The sequence below is a fragment of the Anastrepha ludens genome, chromosome 2, assembly GCF_028408465.1.
Source record: "Anastrepha ludens isolate Willacy chromosome 2, idAnaLude1.1, whole genome shotgun sequence".
Classification (NCBI taxonomy): domain Eukaryota; kingdom Metazoa; phylum Arthropoda; class Insecta; order Diptera; family Tephritidae; genus Anastrepha; species Anastrepha ludens.
Window position 1 is genome coordinate 54521824 of NC_071498.1, and position 14672 is coordinate 54536495.

The 14672-nt window shown below is 36.4% G+C and overlaps 1 protein-coding gene across 1 annotated transcript in view; it reads left to right on the top strand.

Annotated features, from left to right (window-relative positions):
- Positions 1-14672, top strand: part of LOC128871301 (esterase B1) — a 28773-nt gene continuing 14101 nt past the window's right edge. Inside the window, exon 1 of the mRNA XM_054113324.1 lies at positions 1-429. Coding sequence (XP_053969299.1) covers positions 383-429 — 47 coding nt within the window. The 5' untranslated portion in view covers positions 1-382. The remainder of the gene's footprint in view (positions 430-14672) is intronic.

Genomic DNA, 14672 nt, shown 5'->3' on the forward strand with positions numbered 1-14672 from the left:
AAGTTTTTTTTTCAGTAGAGTTACTTGTGTGTTGCCATTCAGTTGTTGTTTGCGTGTATCGGTTCGTGGTGCCATAGCTAAAATATAATATTTAAAAAGTGCCGGAAAATTAAATAATTATTGCCTACATTGTATTGTGATATTTGTGGATACATATACTTGCGCACGTACATATTTTTGGTGCTGATCAATTGATCGATTTACTGCGCTTCATTGATACATAACTCAAATGATAGATAATATGCCTTAAGTGGCCGGAGTGTTAGACTAAGTTTATGAATAATCCTACAAACTTAACGCATATCTACAGAATTTCAAAGTGTGGTGGGATATAAAATATCATAAGCCATAACTCTCGACACAATTCTTGTGTTTTATCAGTATGCAGTCAAATATTGGATTTATAGAGAAATTGCGATGGCGATTGAAGTGAGTGTTGTTGTTTGTGATGAAATTCGAAATTGCGTAAAGATATAATATAAAAAACGTTTAATCTGTGTATATGTAGTACAAAATTATTTACAGTTAAATGATGTATATGCAGACTCTTGGCAAAACTACCTTTCTGATTTTAATAGTAAATATTTTGGGCTCAATAAACCATTTTTTTTTATAAAAGTACAAGTCCACACGTGTTTACACTTTCATTCAAAATTTGTATGTATCTATACACACATACATACATATATGTAGCTATGAAAAACTAAAGTCTCAAATGTTGCTGTGAAACTCTGTGACTCTTGGCCTACAGACAGAAAATGCTAACTCGATTATATTGTCTCCTTGCAGTGGTCCGCAGCATCTCATTTAAATCGACATTTGAAGTTTAGCGCCCATCCCAAGCCATCTGCGTGTTTTGAATTTTGAGTTATTTTTATACTCAAAACCAGTCTAAACGAAATCACTCTGCGCTGCTACCTGTGTTATATGCCGGATACACACGAACATACATACACACACGTGTACATTGCATTCCAAGAAGTTAGTCAGTTAGTTGACCAAATCAGCTGTGATGACTAATAGTCGTAGCTAACTGGTTTGGCAAAACAAATTTACTTGCATACATACGAGAGTGCCTTGAAAAGTTCGTGCAAAGTCAGAGAGATGGCACTACTGGGGCGATTATTTTTAAAAACTCTTGTTTTGGAAAAACGTGCAATGTACGCTTGCTGAATTAACTGTAAAAAAGCATGTTGTTTATTTCGAAAAGCAAAACTAAGTCCAAATTTTAAGTAATATTCGTATTCCGAATTTTGGCTGGATATTGCAGAAGAAATTCTACAAAATGTTAATATTCCTGAATATTTAACTCGCGGAAGGACTTATTTAGACAAAACATCATTGCGTCTACTGGCAAGACATTTTTCAAGAAAAATTTCGCCTACACAAAATAAACAAAAGCCTCAACGAAGATGTCAAATATGCGCGAAACAGAACAAATGATGTGAAATTGCATGGAAATGTAAGAAATGTCTTGTTGCACTGCGCATTTCTGATTGTTTTGAAATATGTATGTCACAAAAGTATTAATACATTTTTTTTAATTTGTTATGTTTTTTGGCGGTGAGGTTGGGTTAAAAATGCCTTCGCTCCATATAGTAACCGTCGCTACTACGTGTGTGGTGCTTCCACTAAACATACCCCTCTTCTCTTGGATTTTTCCTTCCACCCCTGGACTGCTTCCACATTGCTTAGAGGTAGAGGTCCAAAACGGCGTCCTAAGAAAGGCACGTCCTTGATTTATTAAATTAATTTGTTATTAATTTTCTTTGCATTTACTAAAATATTCTGGCTATATGCAATTGTTAAACACACTCTGCTAAAAGTTTGAATAGAAAATTTTCCAAGCAAGAGCTCGTTAAAAATTGGTTTACACGATACAGTCAGTTGATAGTGTCCAGCGCAAGAGGGAAATTAGTAGCTGCTCTTAGAAGCACACACCAAGTTTTAGCACGATCGGTCTATTTTTTTGTGCTTGGCATTCGTTTGAATCGAGAAAGTCGAGTGATTTCAAAAAATGGAGGAAAATGAATTTCGTATGTGGAATTTCAGGCCTCTGCAGTTATGGTCGCAAAACGAATGGAAATAGGGTTCCAACTCATTTCACATCTCCCTATTCTCTAGACTTCGGTCCCTTAGACTACTATTTGTTCTTCAATTTGAAGAAATGGCTGGCGTGAAAAATATTTAATTCAAACGAGCAGAAGATTGCAGAAACGAATGGCTATTTTTCAATTTCTATATATTTTTTTTTCTTATATTATTATTCGAAATGGACCAGCAAACAAGAAAATAAGCCTAAAGGAGACTATGTCGAAAAAAAAAAATAGTTTTTATTTTTGCACGGACTTTTCACACCACCCTCGTATTCAAGCAAAAGCGGTGTAAACAATAAATACACTTTGTTTATTGCATTCAGATTTTTGCGCATATTGCAAATTATAATAAAAATTAATGTTTTTTTTTGTTTTTGGAAAATGTTGATCAACATCAACCTTGAAGAAGCTTGGAAAATTTGTATTACGTAGAAAGATTTCCACAGTGCATTGACACATTAACAGTCAACAATGCGCAGAACACAGGGTATCACATTTTAATGCCAATATGAAAAAGTTGATGGAAATTTCCCTTAACTTGTGGATTTTATGGGTAAACTAAGCATATAGCCGCAATTTAATGATACTCAGAACGATGAAGTAAATATTCATCACATATGACAAATTACAAATGATGTGATTTTTTATATCAGCTGCCTACTTAAACTTCAATCTTAGTTGATAAATCAAATTTGATGCGAATATCCATCACAAAAAAGAAAAATCGAACATTTATTTTCTTAATATTCCAAGATTTTTTTTTTACACCCTTCTTCACTCCGCTCAGAAGCATAGGGCCTCGTCAAGACTTTTCCATCGTACACAGTTCTGAGCTATTGTTTGTGCGCCGTCCCATGTGATTTCGGCTTCTGCTAGCTCGCGCGACATCGAGCTTTTCAAAGTTCTCGTGAATATTCCATAAATACTTAGGTATTTCATATTTTTACAATTATTCGGTTTGAAATTCCGGTTTTTGAGTTATTGCAGCGCAGAATGAGACAGCTAGAGAAACCTGCTGGCCATTTCATCATAGGTCCTATCACAAATTTCGTTCCTCATTCGCCAAATTTAGCGCTTGACAAAATCAGCTGATTTGCTGACGTAATAATAGAATATTCTATACGTTTTATTTCTTGTTTATTCAATTTTTACGTCATACTCACGTATGCATTCGCGCATCAATTTTTCCACCCCGCAATTTCCGAGTTACCAGCGATAGAGAATATTTTTTTTTTAATAATTTTTTTTTGGAAATGAATGAGCATAAGGGTGTGAAATGCATGCATCAAAATCTAGTATTGAGAGCACATGGGCGCTCCTAGGCCTCACACAACATTTATCAATTTGGTGTTTAACCCTCATGAGAAATGCAACTCTGACGAATGCATTATTTGTTGCATGCTTTTTTTCTTGCATGTAATTTTTCTGAAAGGAGATGAATTGGTTTATATCCAAAGCAAAAGTATGCAAAGTATTTGCAATTGTAATAATAAGAAAATTATAGCGTAGGTAGGTAGCTTAGTTTGAAATGGAGTGAGAACACTGTACAATACAAAAATAGTAAAGTTCTGACAACGGTTTATGATTGGGAAAATCAAGAAATAATATCTGTCATGCGATATTTTTGCGGTTTTTCATTTTTTTTGAGAGATAAGCTAATCATACTTTACTCCCTCTTATTATACGTTTTCATATGCATTAATCACTTATAAATCCACCAAATTAATCTACCCGCTCACATATGGCAGATTACCTGCAAAATTGATTTTCTTCATAGAAATTATTTTGGTGGAATATTTCGGTGTTTTTGGTTTCTTTAATTATTATTAACGATATGAAGAAAATACAAGGAGAAGGAATAGCTAATTTAATTGCGCAATCGGCTGCTAATAATAAACAGTTGGAGGAAATCTGTATGCGACGTTTACTGAGGTTGCAAAAAATTATGGCAGCATGGGATATTTTATATTACATTCTATAATATAGTAAGTAATAAGAGGACAAAACAATTGTGGATACACACTTTTTTCTGTAAAATGAATCCATAATTAATAATATCTAACAAAAATTTTATTAGAATTATGCTTACAGACCTGTTTTCTTTGCCGGCGTCCATTTCATTTAGTTTTTATTTTGATGTTTCTCCTTACATTCGTAATAATAATTATCGATAACACTGAAAACACAGGGCTGTATGTCAAAAAGTATCGTTATTATCTAGGATTATTTTATAATCTCAGATTTTGGCAGAGAAATTTTGTATGGGAAATCGCGCTTTTTAATTAGGGATTTTGGGTTAAACGCGAAAAAGTAGATCATCTACTTATTATTATTAGGATATTTAAATATGAGTTACAAGGTTAGGTTAGGTTGAACTTGGCTGATACTGTAGATCACGTATATATCTGAAATCGATCCATATTGATATCAAGTGTTTGTATGGAGAGTTTAAGAACTTTATATTTTGTCTTTAATGCACAGTTTAGATAATTTAAGTAGGTTGCGAATTTATTGATCTGTCACGCTTTCTTAGATTGAAAATAATGCAGGACCTAAGCAGTTTACAAGATATGATCCACAAAAGTGTTTTGTTGTGAAAAACTTAAAGGAGAATTTTCTTTGGATCACATTAACCCTTTACCTATTTCACATATGGCTCATATTTGTACCTTTCTATAAGTAAAAAAAAATACATAATACAAAAATCATATCATCACAGTTCGGGGTGAACCATTGCTTTCGTCACAAATCGCCTTCACGCCACTCGGTCATCAGTTGTGCGTTTGATATCCGATGTATCCATAGCTCCAAAGTCGCCTTCAATGTCATCTCTCCATCGTTTTCTCGGCCGGCCTCTGCTTCTGTCGCCTTGTGGACTTGTTTCGAAGATCTGATCCGATTTTATTTTTAACCATTTCAATGCTATAGCTGCTGATTTCTTAGTTATGTTTTGCGTTGCGCGCTGCACCTTCCATATATTTGGGTTTTTTTTTTTCGTTGATGATAAGTCCTACCATCCTAGCAGATGATCTTAGATGCATAAATGTTTCTTGCACAGCCTGTTTGTTTCTAGCTATAATTACGATGGCACCCGCATAGCCACAAATTTGTGCAGATTTGCAAAAAATTGTGCCTCCGGGATGTGCATATGTCAGCTAAATCAGCGTGTAGTACCAAGCTGAAAAGTAGGGATGAAAGCGCATCTCCCTGTTTTACACCTGAGATTACTTCAAAACGGTCGGTGACATTTTCTTGGATTCTCACTTTAGTTATGCTCACTTAAAGTTATGCTAATCAGACGTACTAGTTTACAAGGTATGCCTAATATCTTTAAACGATGTTCAATATGTTTTCGATTAAGTTTGTTAAACGCTTGTTTGAAGTCTATAAAAAGGCAGCTTAGCATTATTTCGTATTCATGACATTTTTCAAATATCTGGGGCAGCGAAAAGCAGGTTAGAATATACAAACGCAAAGCATTCACTTTCAAATAGTCGATTTATTTATGTTTATAGTTATTTTATTTCATTTCACACACAATTTTGTATTTTTAATTAACCCCTACTTTCATACGCGGTATATCTATGCAGAGATACGTACCGAAATTTCATGACAAAAATTTTGTTTGTCATATTTTAAGTTCTTATACCTGTTTTAGGAGTTTTCTGTGAAAAGGAGAAAAAATACCCCTATATGTAGTAGTAGAGGGTTAATATATTCCGCCAGAATTATCTTTGTTGTTTTGCACGCAAAATTGTTGAAAACCTTACACACCTCAGGCGTGATTTTGCGAATCGTTTCTTCCTAGGAAGCAGTAAAATTCGAGCGCTACCGGTAAATCGGAGGTATATGTAAGTTAAATTAAAAAGAATAAGTAAAAAATGACATATGACAGACCCCTATTATTCATAAACCCCTTTACTCCTTTTTCAAAAACTTATTATTTAAAAAAATATTGCACTTTGTTGCACAGTGTATGATTCGTAATAAAATGTTGTATACGTATCTATACAATAAAATGATATCTAAATATGCACGACATTTTACGAACAACAGTTTTGGCTTTGTCATCATAAAATTCAACTATTAACAAAACTTTCATGTTAATTCATGCATACATACTTATGTGCATACACATATTCACATACACACATATGTGCCTCCTAAAATTTTACTTTCATTCTCTCTTAAATGCCTCACACCATTAACAAATGACCAGTGAGGTAACAAGTCGTTGCCTGTATATACTCGTATACACAAACTATATTTGCACATTGGGATATGTGTTGTTTTTGTTTCTCAATTCAGAGCTACCTGACCTTAGGTAATTCCATAATTTTTGTACGCCTTTGCTCAACTTTCCAAGTAAGTGAAATGCACGTGTTAAACGACTAGTACACGTGGGGAGCAAGCCTCTCAAACTGAAAAATTTCAAAGAGTATATATGTATGTATGTACATACATGAGGGAGCAACAAGGAGCAGTATAAAAGCCTAGATAGACGGCAGCGCTAATCGGGATTAGTTGCGCAGTTAATTCTGATTAAAATTGTAATGTGACAGACGGCTGTTAGGCGGATTAGTGAACAGCTGATATGTTTATTGGATAGTTTTGTCAGTAAAAGATAGATCGCAGGCGAGGAAAACGGATTTTAGCTGTCATTTCGCTTCTTTCTGCGTGTCATCTGAATTTGGAAAAACGCATTTTAAACTGAAAAATAAAATGAAAATGCTATAAAATACTTACCAGGTATATGCCTATATACCTTTTTTTCAATTTCAAACGTTTATTAACAAAAAATGGTTGAAAATTTTATTTTCAAAATAATAGCCATCGCTAGCGACACATTTTTCCCATCTCTCAGGCAATTTGTGGACGCCGCACCAAAAAAATAGGCCGTCTTTGGCCGCAAACCAATCATCGAGCTACTTTTCGGCTTCTTCGTGAGAATTGAAGCGCTGCTCGGAAAGTGCGTGGCCCATCGATGCAAACAAATGATAATCGGAAGGCGCCAAGTCTCTAGTAAGCCGCATGCACCAGCGGTTCCCAATCGTATGTCTCCACCAATTACCGTGTCGCTCTTGTTCGATGTGGCGGTGCATTGTCATCAATTCAGTTCATGCGGCACCCATATTTTGATGTCTTTCAAGCGTTTGGAAATGGTTTTTTGGCTCACTCCCAACTGCTCCGCCATCATTTCTTCCGTTTGACCATCATCTTCATCCAAAAAAGCTTGCAATTCGGCGTCCTCAAACTTTTTCGGTGGCCGGCCAGGGTCCTCGTTCTCCACGCTAAAATCACCACTTCGGAATTTTTCAAACCACCTGTTGTGCTCATCATATTGTTGGACAATTTTAATGTTGTAATGATTGTTTTCAGTCTTGGTTGTTCTTCTCTTTAAAAATTTAATTATTTTTCATTCCCAATAAATCTTAACCGTCATTTTTTGGCAATGCTGCCATCGAAAATTCCCCTAACCCGCTTAAATTATGAGAATTAAGTCTAGTTGCCAATTCGCATTAATTGCACTTAATTCCTGAGATAATTCGGAATTAAGTCGTTAATCCCGTTTAACACTAGCGTCTGTGTAGGCTATTCGGGTCAAAATATAAATTTCCATAACTCAAAGTAATTTTTTTTTGTTTTGGTTTTGGTGTTTACTGACTTATTTTTATAAAACGCAGGCAAATAACCAGCTCTGGCGCTAAGAAAAGCATTTACGAAAAAACAGCAAGCAACACAATAAAAAAACAGCAGGTGCAGAAATCAGAAAACGTACTTTACATACATCGATTTATGTATATGGTACATTTTTCATATAAGCTTTATCTGCTTATTCCTGCTTAATGTTGTTTGTCACATAGCGAACATACCCTTAAAAGGCTTTTTTTTTTGACAAAATGCTGCTTTTGTTTTAAAAAATTTAGTAGTAAGAGGAAACATATTTTATTAGCACTGAATGATAGCAAATATTTTTTAAATACAATATATTTTACAAAAAAACAGTTCTCTGAACGGTTGGGTCATGTGTGATTTATTGCAGTTTGAAAAGATTTTATTTTTATTTTTCCACATATTTTGTTTTATAGACACGCCGTTTTTAAGCTTACGCAATTCATGTCGAGAAAAAACCTTGCAAGAGAGATTTGCTTTAAAATACAAAAGAAAAAATCTATGCAAATCAAAGCATTCCCCGCATAGTTATTAGCGAGCATACATAGCGCATTTAGACTTTGAAAGCAAAGAGTTGAATATGTTTTTAAATAATTATTTTTTATTGGGAAAAAAGTAACATAAAAAATAAAAAACTGATTTACATCCACTTTAAAACAAAAAAATGGTCCAAAAGAATCTCAGTTCTGATTTAATTTACGAGAATGTTGATAACTCACGAAACCTTCTGGACACATAAGGTAGTAGTCCGGTGTAACGACCGAAACTTCGACGTTTTTTCATCAATCTTTTTTTAAAAGAAAATAAAATGCGATCGTTTTAAAGTGTTTACAAGTTTTTATTGGTGTTTTGAAGTATATAAAAAACTTGTTTAAAGTTAATTTTATATTAATTTGTTTAAAATTTTTGGCGTCAAAGTGGAGTCCTTAAAAAAAGATGAGTTCGGGGAAACACACAGCCTTCCAAAGTCATCTGAAATAAAAAATTCAAAGAGATTATTATTCTGTAGACTTTATTTTAGGTCCCGAACCTAAAATATACATAAAAATAAAAAAACAAAAGCAAAATGGTGGACTTGTGAAAAAAGTTCTCAAAATCCAATTTTTTTTCTTCATAAATTGTTTAAATTAAATTTATTATTAAAAAATTAAACGTTTTAAAGGGCCGGGACCTAGATATGTGTGTCTAGAATAACGGGTTAAATTTTTAGCCAAATAGGTTGAATAGTTTCGAGTCAGTGATTCCCCGAAATTTCGAAAACATGGTTCTGAGAAAAACGCGTTTAAAGTTTCGACAACAGCTGCTGCTGGCGTGTCATACGCTTTCATACACACTACGGCGCGCTCTCTTATTTTAGCTATAACTTTAAAAATAATTAAAATTTCTGTCTGAAATTTTTATAGTATTGGAGGTTGAATTAGTTTTAAATGTTTTTTTCGAAGATTTGGGGCTTTATTGTGAAAAACGGTACAAAATATTTTATTCGAAGTATTGGCCATCGCTAGCTACAACTTTCGCCCATCTTTCGGGCAATTTCCGGATGCCGTTTCTCCAAAATTCTGGCCGCTGCTTGGCTATCCATGACTCAACCCATATTTTGGTAGCCTCGTACGAGGAGAACCGCTGGTCCGCCAAATCGAGACTCATATGCCGGAACAAATGATAATCGGAGGGAGCTATGTCTGGACTATACGGCGGGTGGGGTAACACTTCCCAGCCAAGCGTTCCAAGGTATTTTTTGACAGGTTGAGCAACATGCGGCCGAGCGTTGTCATGTTGCAAAATAACCTTGTCGTGCCTTTTTACCGTTTCCGGCCGTTTTTCTTTCAATGCCCGGCTTAAACGCATCAATTGCAGTCGGTAACGATCCCCCGTGATTGTTTCGCCCGGTTGGAGCAGCTCAAAATATACGACGCCGACCTGATCCCACCAAATGCAGAGCATGATTTTCTTGCCGTGAATATTCTGCTTGGCCGTCGACGTTGATGCGTGGCCGGGCAAACCCCATGATTTTTTGCGTTTTGAGTTATCGTAGTGGATCCATTTTTCGTCGCCAGCCACCACCCGATGCAAAAAACCCTTCCGATTTTGTCGCTCGATCAGCAATTCGCACGTAAAAAATCGCCGTTCGACGTCGCGCAGCTTCAACTCGTACGGGACCCAATGTCCTTGCTTTTGGATTATTCCCATCGCTTTTAGACGCTTGCAAACGGTTGATTTATCAACGCCCAATGATTCAGCAAGCTCTTCTTGGGTTTGGCACGAGTCCTCGTTTACCAATTCCCCCAATTCCGCGTCCTCGAACTTTTTGGGCTGGCCAAGACGCTCCTTGTCTTCGGTGTGAAAATCACCACTTTTGAATCGTCGAAACCAGTACTCACATGTTGAAATCGACGGAGTATGGTCTGGGTAGGCCTCCTGCAGCAATTCACGGGCTTGGGCTGTATTTTTTTTCAAATTGAAGCAGAAAAGCAAAGCTTCCCGCAAATTGCGTTTCGACGGCACGAAAGTTGACATACTCGGAGCACGAAAACACTGCGTTGTTTATACTTCAGCCAAATGACAGATACTGATAAACAAAGCCTAGGGATGAGACTTTGTCATGAATATATATTCAGTATTGCCAACGCGATAAAGTGATAAATAGCGCCATCTGTGTGTCACCTTTAAAACTAATTCAACCTCCCATATATTTTTAAGATCTTTTTCTTTCGAAAAATGTAAAAAAAAATTGGTTTTTTGAACCCGTCACATCGGGCTACTACCATAAATAGCACATCCTAAAAAATTCCAAATAAAAGCAAAAATAGTAAACAAATCAGATAGTTTAGTAATAATATTGTTTTACCAGTATTTTGTACAATATTCACCGTAATCAGTAATCAATTCTTCAAGCCGTCGCTCCATGCTTTCCACCGTCGCTGACATCTTTCCTTTGGTATCGAGTACCAAGCCTCCTCCAATGCGGCCCACAAATCATCAAAATTTTTAAAATTTTTGTTAGCTATTTTGACCTTAACGTCATTCCACAAATTTTCTATTGGATTGAGATCAGGGCTCTGCGCCGGCCAATCCAGTACATTAATTTTTTCTCTTCTGAGCCATTGCTTCACTGTCTTTGCAGTATGCTTTGGATCATTGCCCTGCATAAATGTCGAATTTAATGGCATAAACTCACACAAATGGCTCCATTTTATTCTGGAGTACATCCAGATACTGAAATCTATCCATTTTACCAACTATCCGAACAATCAGCTCAATACCATGCCACGAAAAAGCTCCCCAAACCATGATGCTTTCTCCGCCGTGCTTAATCGTCTGTTTTGTGAATCTAAGATTTCGCGCTTGACTTTTTGGACGACGTACAGTAGTTTTCCCATCTGGTCCCATCGTATTTATTTTGGTTTCGCCGGTCCAAAGGACGTTTTTCCAAAACTGAATAGATTTGTCTTTGTGGGCTTTTGCAAAGGCAAGTCGGTGTTTGATATGTCTTTTTGAGAGGCGTGGTATTTTTCTGCTTATGCGGCCAAACAGCTGGGCTTCGTTAAGTCGCCTTCCTACAAGCTTCCTGGACACCTGTAGACCAGAGTCTTGGTTTATTTCAAGCATTATTTGCCCTGCCGATTTGAAAGGATCTGCTTTGTTCTTGCGTATTATAGCTCTATCCACATTAACATCAGTTTTTCGCGACTTTGGTTTCCTTTCCGTTTTTTGCTTAGATAGGATGAATTTTTCTTAATTAAATTAAGAGCATTATAAACCATTTTTCGAGAGCTCTTTTCTCCGGCGAGCAATGTTTTCCACATCCCATTTTTAGTACTTACTTTAAAATTTAATTTAAGAATCAAAAAATTATACTAAAAATCGCTGAAACAATATTAAAGTTTTACTCTCCGCTGCACAAGTTAAAATGTGCTACTTTTGTGTCCACTTCAAAACAGCAATAAGCATAAATAAAATAGAACGCAAAAAATTCCATCCAAAAAAACGGTAAATTCCTCGCATAACTAATTGTAAGCTTAATAACGGTAATAAATGTAAACAATCAAATTTATTTGATCAAAGCAGAGTTCGTACTAAAAACTTAATATAACATATAAGGTTCAGGTTTGTGCTATTTATCTGTCCATGGCTGTACATATTATATTAGGAGACTTTATAAAAGGCCTTTCAAAGGGGACGCCTAAAAAGGTACAATTTGTTTTTGTCATCTTTCATATTTTCCAAGTGGACAAATTCCAAATTTTACGCTATAAAAAAGTGGGTTACAACGAAAAAACTTATGAAAAAGGTCGATCTTTAAAATCAACATATCGCAAAATTCGTTATTTTTTTTGAGAAAATAACCAACCGAATGAGTCAACAATTCAAAGGTTGGTGAGAAAAAGTAACTGGTTCTGTCGAGACAGACATTACCATGGCAGCCGGTTCTACGTTACCGATATGACTCGGGTTTTCCCTGACCAAGGGCTGCCGCCCCAGTAAACTTGCCCTGTCTAGCGTACCGTATCCTAGGGTAGAGACAGAGACCAAAAACCTGACCTTCTGTTGAGAGTATTACCGCTGTAGTGCAAAGAGTTGCTAAACAACCTTCAGCAGCGATATCTCGACGTTCTCTAAAATCAGGCATTCATGAATCAACTGTTTGGCAGATTTTACCTGTAGACGTGTTCGTGGCGGACATTTAATGATGGCATTTTTCACTGAAAATTATTAAAAGGCTATTTTGAATAATAATAATGAAATCTAAAAGAATCAAAATTTTTACATGTTTTATTTTAAAACAACATCTATGTGCGTCTTTTAAAAGTCCCCTTTATTATAAAATATAGGTATGCATATATGAAAGAGTGCGATTATTATTCCAAAGAGTCAAGCTTAGCTGTTCTTTCTTCCAAACTGGACGAAAGTGCGGCCATTTTGAATGTTCAGCTAATTGTTGACAGCTGCTTCGCTTGCACGTGTTTCGGCTCGTCTTCGATTTTTACCTATTCAAAAAGATAGGTCAAAGAACCTGTATAAAATTTTGTGTAAAAAACGAAATTAAGTGCGCGGATGCATTCCGAATGCTGACTGTGTCATACGGAGAAGCTACTTTGGACCAAAGCAACGTTTATCGGTTGTACAAAATGTTCTCAGAGGCCCGAGAAGATGTGAACGACGAAAAGCGTGCCGGACACCCGAGCACTTCAACAACAGACGAAAAAATTGAAGAAGTGAAGAAAATGGTATTGGCCAATCGTCGAATCACCGTTAGAAAAGTTGCTGAGGACCTAGACATATCGATTGGCTCGTGCCATTCGATTGTTTTCAATGATTTGGGCATGAGACTGGTCGCCGCAAAATTCGTATCAAAACCGCTCAATTTCGACCAAAAGCAGCATCGCATGAACATTGCTAACGAGATGTTGGACTCTGTCCACGACGACCCAAATTTGCTCCAGATGCTCATAACTGGTGAAGAATCTTGGGCTTATGGTTATGACGTGGAAACCAAAACTCAATCATCTCAATGGAAGCTGCCGCACGAACCAAGACCGAAAAAAGCGCGCCAAGTTTGGTCGAATGTAAAAGTTTTGCTTACCGTTTTCTTCGATTACAGGGGCGTTGGGCATCATGAGTTCTTGCCGCGGTCAATAAGCAATATTATCTGCAAGTTATGCGCAATTTGTACGAAGCAATGCGCCAGAAACGCCCCGATTTGTGGAAGAACAAAAATTGGCTCTTGTATCACGATAACGCCCCTGCTCACACATCGTTGCTTGTGCGCCTTGCATTTTGGCCAAAAACAATACACTTATGATGCCACAGCCACCGGATTCCCCAGATCTAGCCCCCTGTGACTTTTTCTTGTTCCCGAAACTGAAGAGGCCCATCAAAGGACAACGCTACGCTACGCTTGACGAGAAGAAGACGGCATCGAAGGAGAAGCTGAACAAGATAAAAAAAATGATTTTTTGAAGGACTTCGAAGATTGGAAAAAACGTTGCACAAGTGCATAACATCTCATGGGGATTACTTAGAAGGGGACAAAATAGATATTAATGAATAAATAATTAATTTTTGAAAAAACACAAAATTCGCGTTACTTTTTGAACACACCTCGTACAAGGTAGCGCAAAATAATCTCCCTATCGGAAAATTAATAATTCTTACAAATGGCGTCGTACATCATTCATATTAAAGTCATTTTTGTTTATTTAATCATCATCATCATCTTGGCATTACAGTTCGAGGTGGACGATTGTCTCCTCTACAATACGCCTCCATTCTTCTTGGCAGTCCGTTTACGCTCTATGTTGTGAGATTTTCATCTTTCGTATATCGTCTTCTACGTCTTGCACACATCGTCTCCTTGGCCGACCTCTCCTTCTTGCTCCTTCAGGGTTTGCTTCAGATACTTTTGGTCGTTCTTTCGCTGTCCAATTTTAAAACTTGTCCATACCACCGTATAATTGGGACTTTATAAACCAGGTTACATTTCCTCCCGAGATTAAAACACTGAGCTCGTGGTTATACCGTGTACGGTATGTACCGTCTTCTAATCGTATACGATCGAATATTCTTCTAAGAATTTTTCTTTTATATCGCATCAGTAAATTCACGTAATTAACTTTAAGGACCCATGTTTCACAGCCATACTCACCGTAACGGTCTTACTTGTATTATAGTTTTGTACATCTGGAGTTTTTGTTCCTTTGATATCTATGAAGACTTCATAAGTTTGATATGGACAAAGTATGCTCTGTTAGCTGCTCGAATACGATATTGTATTGATAAAGACGAATCCTTATTTATGCTGAGTACTACGTCTAAGTATTTACACTTTTGCATGAACTCATGATTCTGATGTGACTATCATGAAAGGATCATGTCATATACTTCGTCTTTTCTTCATTTACG